The 18,690-nt window shown below is 43.1% G+C and overlaps 2 protein-coding genes across 2 annotated transcripts; both read left to right on the top strand.

Moving 5' to 3' along the window:
- Positions 1-1,374: 1,374 nt before the first annotated feature.
- LOC306749436 (phosphoinositide 3-kinase regulatory subunit 5-like) lies at positions 1,375-11,506 on the top strand. Its single transcript, XM_079232731.1, has 18 exons — positions 1,375-1,398; positions 3,937-4,051; positions 5,167-5,267; positions 5,360-5,428; positions 5,523-5,661; positions 5,959-6,028; positions 6,574-6,751; positions 6,835-7,006; positions 7,106-7,174; positions 7,277-8,112; positions 8,784-8,909; positions 9,483-9,608; positions 9,832-9,925; positions 10,069-10,145; positions 10,236-10,329; positions 10,416-10,498; positions 10,596-10,714; positions 11,008-11,506. Exons 2-18 carry the CDS (start codon positions 3,940-3,942, stop codon positions 11,153-11,155), a joined length of 2,613 nt encoding a protein of 870 aa, XP_079088857.1. The 5' UTR covers positions 1,375-1,398; positions 3,937-3,939; the 3' UTR covers positions 11,156-11,506.
- A 376-nt stretch (positions 11,507-11,882) lies between these two features.
- Positions 11,883-17,726, top strand: pik3r6b (phosphoinositide-3-kinase, regulatory subunit 6b; the record flags this gene model as incomplete). The annotated part of the gene is made up of 18 exons (XM_079233536.1): positions 11,883-11,898; positions 12,015-12,107; positions 12,529-12,698; positions 12,877-13,012; positions 13,560-13,629; positions 13,749-13,932; positions 14,561-14,708; positions 14,805-14,897; positions 15,003-15,357; positions 15,468-15,564; positions 15,657-15,776; positions 15,907-16,017; positions 16,620-16,716; positions 16,868-16,941; positions 17,033-17,123; positions 17,207-17,259; positions 17,380-17,480; positions 17,584-17,726. 18 exons carry the CDS (start codon positions 11,883-11,885, stop codon positions 17,714-17,716), a joined length of 2,142 nt encoding a protein of 713 aa, XP_079089662.1. The 3' UTR covers positions 17,717-17,726.
- Between the last annotated feature and the right edge of the window lie 964 nt (positions 17,727-18,690).

Below are 18,690 nucleotides of genomic sequence, written 5' to 3'. Positions count from 1 at the left end.
CCTAAGGATGTGGAGAACAACCTATCCAGTTTACACACGAAAAAAAAAAACTGTCGCTACAGTTCTTCAGCCTTTCACCCCCCACACACACATACACTCTTCTTTGATATTCCTAAATATAAATAAGGAATGGCAAAAGCCCAGCTGGCTCCGAGTGTCCCTCTGCCTCTGCCTGTCCTCTCAGTCACACCTCTGCCCACCTCTATCTCTGCCTGTCCCATTCCCCTCTCTGTTATAATGGGGAGAAAGGGGGTCCACTCGTCCACTGCAGAGGAGTCGGAGCCTGTTGAGTGTATCTGCGCAGGGAGAGGGAGCAGCGACATCTTCCGGCGGGTTGTGGGAACTGCAAGTTCAAAAGTACACTAGTTTAGTCCCCACTTTAGACGACCAATAAAGACAATTATGATGCAATGGAATATTGTGATTTTAAGATACATCTACAAGTCCATGGACTACGGCAAGTAGTTGGCATTCAACACATGGCATCTGCATGTTGCAGCAATGAATATATGCCTCGTATTCATGCAGTGTTTGCATAAGGGAAGTCAAGTTGTTGCACAAACATCTAGTTGTATATATCTTAAGAGGCACGCTGTCAATCTGAACAAGGGGTAAGTAAATGCTAGTGACCCTTAAATGGCCCTCAAAAGTCATGACGTCGTTGCTATTTTCCAAATAACTTGGGCTTAAACTCTCATTTAATAATAATAATAAGAAGAAGAAGAAATTTCATTTTTAAACACACTTTTCTTTCAGAAGAAACTCAGAAGCTAATAACTAATAAGGTAGAACAGTTACAAACCAGTTGAACTCAAACAACTGCGTCGGCTATAAATAGTTAGAAAATCCGTGAGCCGTAGACAGACAAACATCTTAGTAGCAGAGGAAGGTGAGCAGCTCTGAGCACGTTGTCCTGTGAAAACACACAAGATTGGCTTTTCATTGGCACATTTATGTATTTTCCAGTTCCCTAAACAGCAGCTTACTATAAACATCTGGGAAATTTTGCACGAGTACCAGTGAGTTGACATCTATTTGATATGTTTGATTGGCTTCTATTACCTCAAAACAGAGTGACATATTCAAACATAAGCTGACAGCCTGCACCATCAAATCCATGACCAGGTGTGTTGTCCTCTTGGTGTCAAAAGAGGGCTGTAATGTAAAAAGACTCCTCCTGCGGCATTAGCACATTGGCTTACAGTATGTTAACCACCGCAGCCTGAAGGACTCATTCAGTTCCTGTTTTGCAGCACACGCTCTCTGACTCTACAGTCAGAGGGTCTATTTTTGAGAAGCACCCAACGCAGGAGGATGTGGTCTCTGTATTGCTTCCCCCCAGTGTGGCTCAGCTGAGGTTAATCTGTGAAGGTCCAAGACACTGACAACGGCAGCTGGGTAAGACGCATGGCTCTTTCTTCTGCATTTTCAGTCTCTTTTTGTGCTTCAACATGTTTACAGAAGGATCCTTGACCATTTGACATGCTCTCTTTCTAGATAGGAACAAGCCTCTGTTGCACAACTTCCATCACATCTAACTGCAAACTTATTCAAGCTCTGCAGATTTCCTGTTCCCCATTTTAAAAGCCTTTGCCTCATGCAGAATTACTTAAAGCCTTTTATAGATTATTGAGTCTCGGTAGAATATTTATTTCTTTATTGAAAGATAAGGTGATGAGTTCACAGAATAACGCTCACGCTCATTGAAATTATCTTAATGCTTAAAGGAGACCAATGACAGATCAGTGTTGTTTGCATTGTGGCAGTGTAGTGCAAGGCAGGGCTGGACAATATAGCCTGACAACACACAATGGTGCAACACCTGCTTCCTCAGAACACAATTGATTGAATAGACTTGCTTGCAGAAGCTGAATATATCAGGTTCTCATGCATTGCTATGCTGAATGTTAATATAGTCACTTCATGCTTTGCAGTTCACGAGCTTGAACTTATTTTACTGTTGGATTGATACAAAAATCTAAGCTGACTATCATCACTTAAAGCCTGTTATTGCATAACCCCAGCCAGTGCTTTGTGTATACTACTCCACTACAAGGTGCAGTTAAGTTTCTTCTGCAGGTTCAAATTCAACAAATATGGTGAAAAATATCCACATATGAGCTCTTGAGCCTGAACGTTACATGTTTTGACAGCGCGCAAAAACTGAAAATTAGCTAACTAGCTAAACATTTCAAATAGTTAGCTTAAAGTAATGGATCAACAGTTAAATCAGTTAGCTTAACGTAATGGTTAAATAGTTAACAATTTAACCATTACTTTAAGCTAACTGTGTTAACACAGTTAGCTTAAAGTAATGGATAAATGGTTAAAACAGTTATCGTAAAGGAATGGTTAAATGGTTAAAACAGTTAGCTTAAAGTAATGGTTAAAACAGTTAGCTTAAAGTAATGGTTAAATGGTTAAAACAGTTAGCTTAAAGTAATGGTTAAAACAGTTAGCTTAAAGTAATGGTTAAATGGTTAAAACAGTTAGCTTGTACAGGGCTCTCAAGTTTTTAAGACAGGTCAGAGTGACATATCATCCTCCTCCTCCTTTGAAATAAACATTTCAAATAGTTAGCTTAAATGAATGGATAAACAGCTAAAACATTGTTAGCTTAAAGTAATTGATACACACTTCAGATAGTTAGTCTAAATTAATGGTTAAACAGTTATAATAGTTATCTTAAAGTTATGGTTAAACAGTTAAAATAGTTAGCTTTAACTAAAGTAGGCTAATGGATAAACAGTTAAGTCAGTTAGCCTAAAGTAATGGATAAACAGTTAAAGTAATTTGCTAAGACATATTGGTTAAATGTTCGAAACATTTGTCCAAATGCAAACATGACCAAACCAATCACTGACAGTTAAATTGCATAAAACATATTCTAACAATGCCCACTATAATTTAGTTATTAGCGTTGAATAACACAGTAATAAAATCAACTTAAAGGGGTACCACTGCTCTACAATGCAGTGCACATATATATATATATATATATATATATATATATATATATATATATATATATATATATATATATATATATATATATATATATATCCCTCTGTCCTGTCTCCACGTTGCATCAGAGCTTCCCGGAAGGCCTTTTCCTGTTTTGACGGGCACAGGTGACCCCCGTTATCCAGCCGTGTCACCACACGCGTTACTCAACACTGGTCACAGTGACACATCTGCCACAGCTGGGCACAATTGCAGCTTCCGTATGCACATCGGCATCCTGGAAGCCAAATATACTTAGGAGGAAAATATATATGTTGTTCTTATCATAAACAAAGATGTCTCATGGTGGTCTTATTTATGTTTCCTCTCTCTTTAAATCAATCACAGTAATTGTTTCCAAAATGTTCCATTTCTTTCTGGTCAGAGTGCTTTTAGTTGTTTGTCATCAAATGCGTATAGCCCAAGCAACAGTTGTCATTTGATTTGTGGTAAGCAAATTTCCCCAAAAAATTGTCTCTTTTTTTGTTCAAGAAGAACAAAATGGGAAGTTGTCCTTTGATAAGATTAATTTCCATCCCATCTTGAGTCATGTGGAATGTTGTTTCAGCAGCAATTTTTAAGAATGAAGTGGAAAATAGAGAAGTAGAAGAAGTTGTGGCTGCTGCTTTTCGACCAGCTCATCGCCGGTCTGCTCACACAGTCTGTGACTCACTGGTTTCAGTAGGAAGTGGCACGCTGTATTTTATGTCCTGACGTTTTTTCTGTGGACATTTGTGTTTGCAACTCTGCTTGTTGTTGCTCTGGATCGTGTTTTCTTTTTATTGTCTCTGATAAGGAACAATATTGATTATAAAGTGTAGGCAACAGCAATAAGAGGAAGTTTGGTCTGCTGAAGAGACATCATATATTAGGGTTTAATTCTTCTTTTTATTTGGGGACTTCCTGCTGGTTAATCTTGTGATGCCTGTGCAGAAGATGATGCCGAAGGTGGAGCAGAGCTCGTGCACAGAGGATCGCATCCAGCACGTCCTTGAGCGCTGCCTCAGCGGCCTGGGTCTCGACACTCCTGACAAGCAGCTCTGGAACGGTAAGATCCGATCCCATACCGGCCTTTAGGCACGGAGAACCAGGTCAGGCTGGATATGTAACTTAACTTGGGTCCTCGATTCACATCAGAAATAAAAATCTGGTAAAAAGTAAGAATGATATGCTAAATCCAATTGTTGAAAACGATTTTGTACATATAAGGTAAAAACAAAATGTAACTAATTGCTTTTAAACTTCCCCAGTTGATTACTTGCATTAAGATAATAACTTTTTTGTATGGTTAGTCTTTGGAAAATGTAGATTCAAACATCCAAATGACGCATTATCTTATTAGATATGTGCTCATTTGCATATTTCCAGAACAGAAATGTACACATTGGATCAAGACAGCATCAAAGTTCTTGTTTTATTTTGCTGACATGTTAGAAGCAAAGGTTCGGAACAAGGGCAATGTTGTATATCTTTTTGTATCACTCCATACTCACATATAGAAAATACAGCCACAATAATACACTGGAAAGTTTGGTTTAATACTTAAACCAATTACTGGCTCAAAAGCTCATGATGTATGGTACACAGGTGGGTAGTGTCCAAACATTAAACTAAGGGATATCACCATGACACTTCCTCGGTTGATTACTTACATTAAGACAATCATTTTTTTGTAAGTTTTCTGAAATGTCATGTTAAATATGTATAATGATCTAATATTAACGTTTGAATATGTATAATGAGCTAATATTAACGTTTGGTGAATTTAGGAGAAATCCAAAGATGCAAACGGACAAAGTGTAGTAAGTGCATGAAAACAATAGTTTTGCTTGTAGTGGCCTTAAATCATCAGAACACGCACCCAGCAAACCACTCAGGAACGAATTGTCCATCTTCTAGAGACAAATGGGAATTGAAAGTGGTGACACACAGAATGAGGAGTGACAGACAGTATGGAGGAGTCTCATGTTGAAAGACTCTGCGAAACCACTTCCTTCAGACCTTTTGTCCAGAAGGGAGAGTGGCGTAATCATTCTGTTTTTACCTCGGCGCCTCTCTGAATATTACTTGTGAGCGTATCTAAATAGCGTGTTCACAGCCTGTTATCAGGATGAAACCCAAAAGCAGAAATAAACCTTTGCGTGTTTCTGTCTTCCTGATCAGCTGGACTGTGCATAAACCGCTGGTGTTTGGAGGAACTTGTGAAGAGAGATCCCCACAACTTCCTCATCCTCCTGCAGAAACTACTGAGGAAAACAACGGAGGTGAAGAGCTGAAAAACAACATTGTTCTCTCAAAGAGATGCGACGGCCTTTCTCATCTCGTGATTTCTTTTTTTCCTCCACATTTTTTCCAGGTGCTCGAGCAGTGTCGGTATGAACTAGTGGTGCCACTCACTCTCCTGTTCTCTTCAGCCCTCCTTAAAGTGAGATTTCTAATCAGGAGAGAGAGAGAAGCACGAACTCTTCCAGTTTATCCCGTTTCTTGTTTTGACCCAGCTGCGTCTGGTTTCTCCTCAGGCTCCTCATGCGGCTCTGCTCTGCGGCGAGCTGCAGCAGGTCTACCTGTTGTTCCACGCTTTCCTGGCCTGGCCGGAGCCGTGCAGCTCTGCCAGTAAACGGCTGCTGAAAATCATCCAGAGGGAGCTCAGAGCACCAGGTAGCACTGGCACTCTAAAGCACGGCAAATAAAAGATGGGTCCAGCGTCACCTCGCTGTTTTCTTTCCAGTATCGAACGTATAGTTTACACCAGTGGTTTCCCACCAGGGATACTTCTACCTTTATAGTCACATTCATAACATATCTGGTGGTGTTGATAATGTTGTACTTCTGACAGGGCTGTGTTTGGTACATTCAGGTGTTCTTCATGTACCAGTGTGACCATAAGGGGGCAGTGTTTACCCACTGAGAAATACTAAACTCATACTGAAGACCACTATTGTACTTTTGTTTAAGGTATTTCGTTTCAAAGACTGGTTCGGACAGAGCAGGGCATTTCCCCTCATATCCACTGCTCCAAAACCATGTAAGTTCTTCAAATCTTAAAGGGACAGTTTACCCCCAAATCAAAAATACATAATTTTTCCTATTTATCAATTTTGATTGTTTTAGCGTGAGTTGCCTAGTTTTAGATCTGTCGGCCGTAGAGATGTCTGCCTCCTCTCCAGTATAATGGGAATGTATTGTACTCTGCTTGTGGTGCTCAAAGTGGCAACAAAATTATACATTTGAAAAACTCAACAGCATCGTCTCTTTCTATAAATCATGACCCGTTTAGCCAAGATAATCCACACACATAGTTGTGAGCTTCTCTTGTATCTGTTTGGCACTTTGAGTGTCATATAGTCCCATTATATTGGAGAGAATTCCAATACCTCCAATATTCAGCAACTCACCAAAACAATCTGGATTCAATATAGAAAAATATGTGTTTGGAATGTTTGGGTGAACTGTACCTTTTTTAACTTCCTCATTGCACTTCAGACTCTTTTATAGCTCACAACACTGTGTGTGTGTGTGTGTGTGTGTGTGTGTGTGTGTGTGTGTGTGTGTGTGTGTGTGTGTTATTAGAACGGTGCTGTTGGTGAACCCAGATGAGGACGTCCCTCCAGAGGTCCAGTCCGTCTCGGAGCAGCTGAGCAGCACCCGGCACTCCAGCAGAGACGTCGCCATCCTCCTCATCCTGCACTGCTTTCAGGCCGCTCTGGGCGCCGACCACGACCTGCGGCCGCTCCGCGCTGCCCTCCAGGTGACCGACATAGGGATGCCACACTTCCTCTTCAGTCTATCTTTCTAGTCTCTCCTTTCTAAAACTGCCTCATGTTCCTCCAGACGAAGGGGCCCGAGGAGCTGGAGCAGCTCGTGGAGGCGGTGACTGACCACATGGAGACGGCCGCCTCGACGGCTGATCTCAGGACAGCTAGAAGAGCTCTGCTATGCAGCATGGAGAGGCTGAGAGACGGCCTTGCTGTTCCTGCTCCTAGTGATGGCCGCTCAGATACTGGTAAGACAGACAATGTGAGCATGAGGTGCATAAATGTATGAATCTCCGGCTTTTCAAGATTGTTAGAGCTTCCTTAACATATATATGACGTCCCAATAGTGGCTGTTGAGACTTTCCTGCTGCCCTTCCCCAAATGTCACACGTGCTCCTGGGAAAACGACAACTTAGGTAATTAGTCCAGGTGGAACAATTCTCCTGCATTATTCAGCGGGTATTCATCTTTAACCGTACAAACCCCTTTGTTCTCAAATCTCCTTTCCATTCGTGCAGATTTTCTGAACGACATTCTCTCCAGTGAGTTCGACCTGGACTCGTCTCCAGACTGTTTCCCTAAAACCGAAATGGACGACTACGATAATAATGACACCAGCGTGGATGAGGAGGACGAGGTGGACCATGAGTTTCAGAACCACCGCGTCTCCACCGCTTCCTCGTCCTCCAGGGACTCCGGCTACTCCCTCTCCTCCAGCTGGTCTGTGGTCTCCACGGCGTCCGGCTCATCAGGCGTGGAAAGTGACCTCAGCGAGGACACAACGCTCAAGGACACAGGAGAGGGAGGACCGGATGGCCAACCGAAGCAGAGGAAGAAACCCAAAAAGAAGTCCAGATCCATCTTAGGAGTCGAGCGCTTCTCCATGCTCTTCAAGGCTCCCCTCAGCCCGAGCATTTGCCGCCGCGCCCAGAGCATGGGCCACCGTGGCGACTTTACCAAAGACGTTCAAAGAACTGGGACGCAGCTCAAACACTCCAAGTCCCTGTCCAGACAAGTCCATCCTCTGCATGCCGCTACCCAGGATCCTCTCTCCCCCCGGAAGCACATGTGCGTCCGCAGGAGGCCGATCCTGAGCTGCGACGAAGGCGACGCGGCAGAGTTGCCCACGCTGGTCAAAGTGGTGGTGTTTGGAGGGGACAAAGAAGCTGGCAGGCTGGCCAGGGCGTACAGCGACCTGCAGCAGAAGGAGAGCAAATGTCCCCGACTCACCAAAACCTGCAGACTGCAGTTTTACTTTGTTCCCACCAGAAGGAGGACCACGGCAAGCACAGGAGGAGGACAAGCATCGACCGAAGGGCCCACAGGAAGTTCAACCAGAGCTCCGCCCTCTGTGGTGAGAACATCTGTCTCTGTCAGATGCACCTGTGTGTGTGTGTGTGTGTGTGTGTGTGTGTGTGTGTGTGTGTGTGTGTGTGTGTGTGTGTGTGCGCGCGCAGTACAACTTTCTAATAATGCAGCCTTTGTAATGGCTTTTATGTTCTATGGGTCAGTTATAAAGCATGCATTAGTGCAACTATTAGGTTGCAAGAAATTGGAAAAAAATATGAATATAGTAATTAATGAAAGGTAAGCATTATATCTGCTGTAATAAGTTAGTAATAATAAAGGTTACCAGGTCACAGTTAGTGTTAGTTAGTCTTTTGTAATACGTTTGATTTTAGTAAGTCAATAATAAAGTTTAATTGCAAATGTTAATAAGTTGTTAATAAATCCAAAAGGCTCTGCAGCAGTTTTCCAGCAGGTCAGAGGTCAAATGGAGGAGTCCATTTGATGAACCAAAGAGCTAAAAATAATGTTTTTTTTGTCAGAGGAGCATAAACACCAGCCAGAGAGATGTGTCACAACCTAGAAACCCAATCTTATCCATTTTTTAACAAGAATTAACAATATGAGTAATAATAATAACTCCTAAGAAAGACACATTGTACAGGAAACTCTGATGACATTCATTCATGTTATTCCCTGACTGTGTAATTAACTCTTTGTATTCCTTCTCCCTGACAGGAGGCTAACGGCGGCGTGCTGGAGGGCAGCACCACGGACATCGCCCAGGTGTTGGGCATGATGGACCCCTGGTACGAGCGGAACGTGCTCAGTCTGCTCAGCCTGTCCTCCGCCGTCCTTTGTCAGGTACCTTCCATCGTGGCACCTTGGTCTGGCCCATGCGTCACATAATGAGTCAAGAGAGTAGATGTAACAATATCCTTTGGTCCACTCTGAGGTTTATTTTAATAAAATGAGATAAAGTCCCTCTCCCAGCTTGAATAATTTCCGTACGGTCCCTTAAAGTGGAACGTTAGTGAGCTAATTACAAAGAATCAGAAACTGTTTATTGCCAGGTACGTTTCACACAAGGATTTTGTCTCTGTTATTTGGTGCGTCGCAGTAAAACAATAGTATGACGTCATTTAAAGAGAGAAAAGATGAAAGTTTACAATAAAATATGGCGAACAAACAAATTAGAGTTCGTTAAAATGGTCTCCAATTCCAAAATACATCTATAATTAAATACAATAAGAATGACATAAGACATTCCTTGACATTAGTCAGAATCATTATTTAAAAAAAAGCCTTTTTCATCTATCTAAAATCTAACCGCACACAAAGGTGGCATTTCACCATTTCAGGATTAAACGCTGGTTCTGTACACCTCACACCGACTGCATGCGCATCATTCCCTCGTGTGTGTTCTCTGTGAGCCAGACTGCCTGTAAGGACGGCGATGAGTCAGAGAGCAGCGTGGAGACGCTCCCCCTGCTGGCCGACCTGCTGCTTTACTACTGTCGACAGGCGGACCAGCCGGTTCTGGTGCAGCTGTACCAGGCTGAGGTGAGAGGAGCGCGCACACACACACGCACACACACACACACACACGCACACACTCTCACACACAGAGAAAGAGATTCAAAAATATACTTGAGAACTTCTCTTTCTGAACTCTGGGATGTCGGCCTCCAGGTAGGACACAAACACCTCATCCTCCACCACACACACACACACACCCCCCTACACACACCTAATTCTTTTTGTTTGGTTTCCTCCCCCCGCACAGTTGACCCTGGCTGGAGGAGAGAAGAGGAGGGAAGTGTTTATTCACTCTCTGGAGCTCGGGCACACTGCTGGAACCAGAGCTGTTAAGGCCATGGGTGAGTCACACTCTGACAGACACACCCAGACAGCCACAACAGTATGAAGGCACACACACACACACACACACACACACACACACACACACACACACACACGTACACACACACACTCCTGTGTAGTCTAATGTGTCTTTCTGTAGGTTCTGCCAGCAAGAGGTTTGGCATTGATGAAGAGCGGGAGGCCGTCCCTCTGTCGCTCAGTGTTGCCTACAACAAGGTATGCATCCTGCTTTGACTCCCGCACAACACAAACAATAACACAGTGTGAGCTATTTTCACACCTTCCTTCGTCTCCACCCACGTACAGGTGGCTGTTAGCGGGAGGAGTCAGTGGATCCAGACAGAGGTGGTTTGCACATCAATAAATCTTTACAAAGCCTGCCGCAAACCAGAGCAGCTAAGTGTGTGACAGTCTTTTAATCATGTGCCAGCAATTGATTTCTTTTTTAAATATTTTATCTAAGCACATCAAATCTTGTCTGTCCAGATACAAAAATAGAAAGTCTGCAGCTGACAATTACAGAAGTCCTGAAGAGGCAGAGCTCCAAGTCTAAAAAGGGCTACAACCAGGTGAAGGGTTGGAATTAAACTTAAACGTTAAACAGAGTCTCGTGCACACTCGAAATGCAATCTCCTTACACTTCCTCTCCCTCCCTCCCCCTGGCAGCACATCTCCATATCGGAGGTGAAGGTGGACAAGGTGCAGGTGGACGGTGGAGAGGACGAGACAACGTTTGCCGTGTGTCTGGATCAGGATGAGAAGAAGTTCATCCAACGTGTCACAAGGTACAAGAGCACTGAGCATCACGTCATCCGACCTTTACATGAGTAAAAGAACCAATACAACAATGTGAAGAAACCCCATTACAGTTGAAATGTCCTAAATTACACAAGTAACACGATCACTGCTGTCTTCTCTTCAATCTAAATAAATATAAAGAAGTAAAAACATACAATATTCGCCTCTGAACTTAATACATATTACATATTTGAACTTCCCGCCTCATGTTAGGAGTCCCAGCATGTGCATGCTCTCATCAGACACACACGCAGTGATGCCGTCTCTCCTGTGTCTGCAGGTGTGAGGTGTCCCTGTGCTGTAAACTAGGAAGCAGTTCAGACTGGAGGTCCTACAAGCCCTCACCTGGCCAGGTGCAGCCCCTGCACCCGTCCTACTGCTCCCTGCTCTGCCTCCCCATCACCTCCTTCTCTGCCTCGTGTCCCTGACACACTTTGCACCACACTGAGCGGATCCAGGCTCGTTTGAACCAAAGCAATGCGGCGGACAGTAGATACTGAACATGGTGCAGGGAACAAACAGTACGATGTCAAGGTGTGCCGCACTGTGATCAGCTGGAGGAGTGTTTGGCTGTTTAGAGGAATGCTTCCAAGCTTCCTTCCAATTGTTTTCTCTCATCCCCTGGAGCAGGGCTTACGTGACGTATCTGCTGTCAGTCGCGTAAAACGAATGACTTGATTACTACTGTGTACGTTCTCTTGATGACAGAGTCAAATAAGCTATTTATCTTGATGATGATGATGTTTTTGTGTTTATATTTCCCAGAAAATAGTTTTATATCACAGAACTGGAATAAAATCACAATTCAGTCTTTTCTGTTTACTCTTTGTTTTCACGGTGCAGACACTTCCTCCTATGAGTCACTCTCACTACAAACACGACATGCCATGAAACACTTCACTCAAAGATAACAGCAGCAGAGAAACAGATACAGGCTACACTGGTAAACAATGGATTACTTCAGACAGTGTGACTCAATGTTTTAAAGGTGTTGAGAGTTTTGTCTGTTTTTTGAGCGGCAGACACAATTCAAACATTGTTGACTTTTTGGGACACAAATGCAATCCGGTCTTTGGCGGGACAGACTGGATTCTCTTTCAGTTTTGGGTGTTTCATCTTGTTGGAATCACAACTCTCCTTAGATCCTGAAGAAAGATGGTTGATCCTACCAGTAAGTGTTGTCTTTTATCAAAATGACTGTGGGCCAAACTTGTTTAGCTGGTTAAAACTTAGAGCCGTAGAATGTGGTTTTAATAAAACAATAACCTGTATGATCTTCCCTTTTAGCTCGCATGTCTTTCTCGTCTGTTGATTCCAGCCTGTACAACACGGTCCAGGCTCTTCTGAAAGAGAAGAGCGGCCAAAGTGCTTGGGAAAAAGGTAGCTTTTTGATGACCATTTAAAACATAATTAGTATGCAGGTGCCCAGCCAATTAGCTTAGTTTAGCATAAAGACAGGAAACAAGGGGAAACGGCTAATCCGGCTAAATCTGGAGTTAACAAACTCAAGATCACTATTAAACACTTCACATCTTGTTTGTTTAAGCCGTGGATTTTCTCACCTTCAGACAGAGTCTGGCTAGTTGTTTCCTCTTTGTGTTTATGCTAAGCTAAGCTAACCATCGGCTGGTTGTAGCTTTATATCAAACTGATAAGACATGTATAGAGTAAGATTTACCAAGTGAAAAAAAAGTGAAATTATTAACACATTCCCCAAGTAGCTAAAGTAGTACCAGCAAACTTCGTATATACACGACATTTTCCGGAATATAAAGCCAACAACGGTGTGTCTGCTCTGCAGGACTGATTCGATGGAGTCTTCAGAAGAAGCTGGAGGCCAATCCATCCTGCAGCGTTTCATTGATCCGAATGCTGATCAAAGAGCTGGGCAAGCTGCTCCAGATTGATAAAGCACAATCCTACACGCATACCATTCCAGTGCTGCACACTCTCTACTATGTGGTTATGCAGGTAAGACACACCTGTGGGACTCTAATTGACAACGGCATCTTGTTTTAGACACTCTTGGAACAGTGGAGCGCTTATTATAATTGGAAACAAAACGAGTATAGCAGCAGAAAAACGGATATTTGTGCATTGTGAGTATTTTTTATTTTTTATTTTGCTACTTCTGTACTTACCTTTCCAGTCAGGTGTCATGATTCCGACCAGCGTTTACCAGGCGGTGTATGAGTGCATGATGAAACTGCTGATATTACCGTCTCCTTACTCCGCCGTGGCCCTGAGCACCCTGAGGAGCATCAAGATGGAGATGACCACACCAGGTACCGTGCATCAATGCACACATTTACAGAACGCCGAAAACGGCCGCAGACGACGTTCGTCATACAAATGTGTTGATAGAACAGCACAATATGTGTGTGTTACCACCATACTGTATATGAGATTGTTATTACCAAGCAGACGCCTATTGTGTTCTTTTCTATAATTGATGATGTGCCTGCATTTCAATGAGTTTATTGATTATTTCAAAATGATGAGGATTGTTAAAATATATTGTACAATCAATGTTAACCTTTTTGTTTCTACATTTAGGTGTCTGTTTGTTTAAATAAAAATCCTTAGGAAGAGAATTAACACATTTTAACACAATAACGTCTCTAAATAAGGACTACAGGTTGGAGAATCCAATACAAATCTTGTGTTAAAACTCTCAACACACTAGTTCAAAGCGTTTAAAGTAACACAAAATGTGTGGTCCTTGTATAGACACATTAGCGTGTGGGGAGTTGACGCAGCAAAATATGAACAAATGTGATTTAGTATGATGCAAAACACAAACTCTTGACAGACTGATCCTTCCTTCAACAGGCTCCTTGTATCACAGGAGAGTCACCGCAGAGCAAAACCTGAAGAATGAGCATTTCACCTTGCAGGAAAAGTGAGTATGTCGTTTGACTGACAATCAACTTGTATCAAAATGGCACAGGGTTGAACACTGGCCAAACTTTATTTTTACTTATCACAACTGTTCCTTCCCTGTTCTTTGATTTCCTGCAGGGTGTTTGTGCTCGCCGACCCAGCTGTGTTTTCTGCTCCACTGGAAGCAGCAATGAGAACCCACTTAGAGGCGTCCAGCTTTCTCAGGGAAACGTCAACCCTGGAGAAAAATGTGGTGCTGCATGTGCTGCAGACGGGTCTGGGGACGACCTGCCAGAGCTCCATGTTGACTCAGGCTCTGGAGGTCAGTCGATGGATCAGCTTACCACTTTGGTCCAGGCGGAAATATCTATATATAACAACTATTGGACAATCTGCCATTAAAACGGTGTCCATGCATTCATGGTCCCCAGAGGATGGGTCCTTATAACTTGAGAGATCCTTACTTTATATGTCATTGAACACCACCAGCATGTCAAAGCGTCAACCTCTCAGTGATTGATTTGCACAAACATTCATCTGCATTGATTTGCAGACGTTCATGGTTCCCAGGGGATGGATCCTACAGGCTTTAGTGATCCCTGACTTAAGCAGCCTCAGTAGCACTTTGTGTTTAGTGTCAAGTAGCAGAACACTAGGCCAATGCCAGAAAGCATGCCAACACGCTCAACTCAGATAGGTGAACATGGTAAGCATCACACCTGCTGAACATTAGCATGTTAGCATGGTCACTGAGAGCACTTTGCCATGATAGTGTTAGCATAATATACTGCTGTGCCGTCTCGAGCTAGCGTGGCTGTGGACAGTTGCTGATAAATGCTCGCGAAGGTTTATCACTGAACTAAATACATAAACTATATATTTATCTGTATCAGTATTTCTCATTGGGTTTTTTTGTTTTTAAGCCAGACCATGTATTTTGTGTATTTCAGGCTTTGGGGGACCATATGGTGGAGACGTATTTCCAGGAAGTGGTTCAAGCCGTGGAGAAGAGTCTGAACCATGGTGCAGGTGGTCGTGCAAGCTATGTGAACAAACTACAAGACATTTACAAAGACATCTTGACTGCCTCTCAAGAAGGTGTGTATCCTGCACTCTGCTGCTGGAGCACAGATTGGTGTTAGCAGAGATCGTGACAGGGTCGCCGTGTTGTTAACCTCCTCTCTGTTTCCTCAGAACAAAGCAAGCTCGAGCACGGTCCTGTGTTCAGCACGGCAATGCCCTACCCAGAGATCAACTTCCTCATGTGGAGGGATGAAGAGGATCTTTGTGAGTCAAACAGAAAAACAAAAGTTTCCACTGCTTCAGTTTTCTGTCAATAAAAGATCCAGTAGCTGCAGTATAAATGTGCACTAAATATATTGTTTCCAAAAGGGAATCTGCTAACAAACATCGCCAGGAGCTGCGGCTCTAACTCGACAACGCTTGATGAAGAAGAGAAGGACAAAAGGGATTCAGTTCAGTCCATGGACAGTGGGATAGAGAGAGATCTGAAAGAGAGTGACTTTGATGACACTTCTACAAATCCTATGGCAACATTCACACGGAGAAACGCCTTTAAGACCATGAAGACGGCACATAAGCTGAGTCTAATGAGTGAGAAGATGGACGTGTTTCCCGGAGGCTCGCCTTCTTTCAAAGAAGACAGGAGGCGTCACACAGCTCGGGTGGTGGTACTGGGTGACGATCGTGTGCTGGGAAGACTTAGCAGGGCTTACCACTCGATTCGGTGAGCAGCTGGTTTTTTATGAACTCCCCTCCTCCAAATAGTGTGACAGCAAAGTGGTGTATGTTCCTCAAACCTTTTCTGCATTTCGCATCGTGTGTTTCCCCCGACAGAGAGAGAGAGTCAAAGCATCTTATTTTGACCAGGAAGCTGAACCTGCGGTTGTACTACATCCCGGTCACTGACGTGGCGCCATCGCACAGTTCACCTGTGAGTCCCACTGAGTCTCTCAATGTGATACTGACTGACCGGTGTCAATGTAGAAGACTATGTGACCCTGCACCACCTGTCATTCCTCATAGGGTAGCCCATGTGAGAATGAAGGCCGATTGTGTCTCGCCTCCTTACTGGCAAGAGTGGATCCGTGGTACAACAGCAACATCAACAGTCTGGGAGCAGCCATCTCCAAACTGTCTGGAAAGGTAACCATGTAGCCTACAGCCATGCTAACAACTCTGTACAAGGTTTTTTCTCTGCATGCCGAGGTCAAAACACAAGTTAGTTGTAGTTCGTCTGACACCTTCTTCCTTCTGTGATGTCTCTCCGCTGCAGCAGTCTGTCCACAGAGAGCCAGAGGAGCCAAACGTCTTCCTACTGGACACCCTGTGCTACTACCTGCGCTGTGGGATGCAGCCAGTTAACCTGCCGCTCTATTCGGTGAAGGTACGGTGCAGCCGTCTTGTGTATCGGTTGTAGATTCAAATGTGTGTGCAGGAAAATGTTGAAGACGATACAAAAAATACACAAACCATCATCAGGACTCTGCAGGTTCGCTCAAGTCCACCAAGGCTTTTACCCTCTTTTAGATCCCTGCTTTCATTTTCCGACCAACAAACCCCTGCTCACATCAACCTGGTTTCCAGCTGTTTTCAGCAAAGGCCAGCATCAAGGACAGAATAAGTTAGCGGCTAACTGCTACATAGACAGACATTTTCCTTTGGTGGAGACCAAAAACTGAGCTAAAAGGAGAGGGAATGTTGAACTTGCATTCATCAGGCGACTAGAAACACGACTCCTAACATGAATGCTAATGTTGCTACGCGACAAGAGTCTATACACATCTTTAAAAGGTGATGTCAATGTTTTTCTATTCAGCTTCCGCTGCCCTCTGGTGGCCAAACTAAATAATAAATAATAACAATTGATGCAGCTTTAAGAAAATAATTGTAATACCTTTTTCCAATATGGGTTGTGTCGTATAGATTCTGGTAGATATTGTCAATAATTAATTTATGTTGGACATGCACTTCCTGGTTTGTGTTTAGATGACCCGCTCCAGCAGTGACGTGGTGGAGGAGGTGTTTGTGTCCCACCTGGAGGCCGACATCCCGGAGTTCAGACACCTTAAAGAGAAGCTCTCAAGTATATTTCTGAATCTCTTTCTGTGTGTGTGTGTGTGTGTGTGTGTGTGTGTGTGTGTGTGTGTGTGTGTGTGTGTGTGTGTGTGTGTATAGATATCGGCATGACTGTGCAAACATTATAGCTGCTTAAAGTGAGCTGTTGTCTTCGACAGAGGAGCCCAATTTACGCCGAAAGAAGCCGTCGGTGGAAGTCTTCCACTCAGTCATCTCAGTCAGTTACACAGAGGTACATTTCTATTCTATTTATTATTATTAGCCACTCTGAATACTTTCTGTTCAGTATTTGCATCAACAGCAGGATATCATATCCTCAACAGATCTCATTAAGCAAACGGAAAGTGTTAAAGAGAGAAGCCCCCATGACGTTTGGCGTGGTGATTACATCCGCGCCGACAGCTGTAACATCAGGTTCACCTTTAGCATTTATATTTAGCTCACAGATTTATGTCATCGCTAGCAACGCAATGACTCATCCTTGTCTCTTTGTGTAGGCGAGGACCACCTTAATGTCACATTTCACAGTGTGAACCCAGGAAACAACACAGTAAGAACTTATTCACTTCTCCTCAAAGTCGTTTTTTAAACACTTTATTCCTACTTTTATTTGAAGTCATATGTATTGTAGCATCGTAAGCTCTCTACACCTTTTCTGTTTTGATTATAGACGATCCAAACCCAGAGCATCAGCATCAAGGCGCTGCAGCATCGGACCCTCTCCGTGTGTCTGGACCAGGACTCCCGCTGTACATACACCGGCGTTCAAAGGTCATTTACGACACTGCTGCGCTTCTGTTTTGCATCTGTTTTGCATTATCTTCGCACCTTATGCAAACTGAAAGTGATACGATGTAATGTCATTCCTCCACAGGGTAGAAATATCTCCGTGCTTGCACCCAGGATGCGGCATCTGGTCCCGCTCCACGCAAGAGCTGCAGTTTAACAAGTACCTAGACAAAGCCTTGCACCTGCCAATCAACACCTTCACTGGCGTGACCCCCTGAGGGACGAGAGCCGTCCGCTTCAGGTGTACAGATAATATACATATATATATATATATATATATATATATATATATATATATATATATATATATATAATATAAAGTGTGTGACAAAATGTAAGTTTGTCGAATGTTTGTATACTTCTTATAAATGCTCTTGTATTCTATTTAATTAAATTCCTTTTTATCATGGTAACTCGTTATAATACTAGAACAAAACACACCTTTAAAGGTGCTCAATACAAAATTGTAGAGCACATCTGTTGCCTCCACACGGCTCTCAACATGGCGACGGTTGCTAAGTGGCGCTAACGACGGACGGCAACAGAGCTGACAGTGTTGAGTTGAAGGGGACCCGGAGGGCGGGTGCTTCTCTTGTTACTCCACCATTTTTATTTTACAGCTTTAGTTCCTTTTTAGATTAAGATTTGACATGTAAAACACATGATGCGGTTTATAAAACATGATGAACTACTCAACTACTCATGCAGTCGTTCAACACAAAAAAATGCATCTGTATAATCACAATATTTCAATAACACAGTCACAACGGCCTTTGATCCTTCAAGTACATATTGCTGTTAATATGTTTACTCAAATATCTTTACACTTCACCCACCACCGATTACCTCATTGGAAGTCATGCATGTGTTGCTTTGTTAGTGTGTTGTGAAGTCGTGTCAGAAAGTGTTACCTTTATTTCCATACACATCCTGTAGTAATTAAAAGCAGAGTTCATTAAAATGACACATTTGCGGTCACACCCATTGAAATGCGGGTGAAACACATGTAAGGATGAAAACCATGTGACATGGGTTCATGATCAGAATCAGAACCATTTATTGCCAAGTACGTTTACACATACAAGGAATTTGTCCTGGTGGGAGGTGCAAGACATTTAACAATATTTAACAAAGAACATTTAACGATAAACATGAAACAGAGTGCATTAAAAAGGGAGCATGTCAATTTACA

This window comes from Taurulus bubalis, assembly GCF_910589615.1.
Source record: "Taurulus bubalis genome assembly, chromosome: 17".
NCBI classification, from domain to species: Eukaryota; Metazoa; Chordata; class Actinopteri; order Perciformes; family Cottidae; genus Taurulus; species Taurulus bubalis.
The sequence above is the reverse complement of the archived record's forward strand: the minus strand, read 5'-3'. Positions and strand labels throughout refer to the sequence as shown.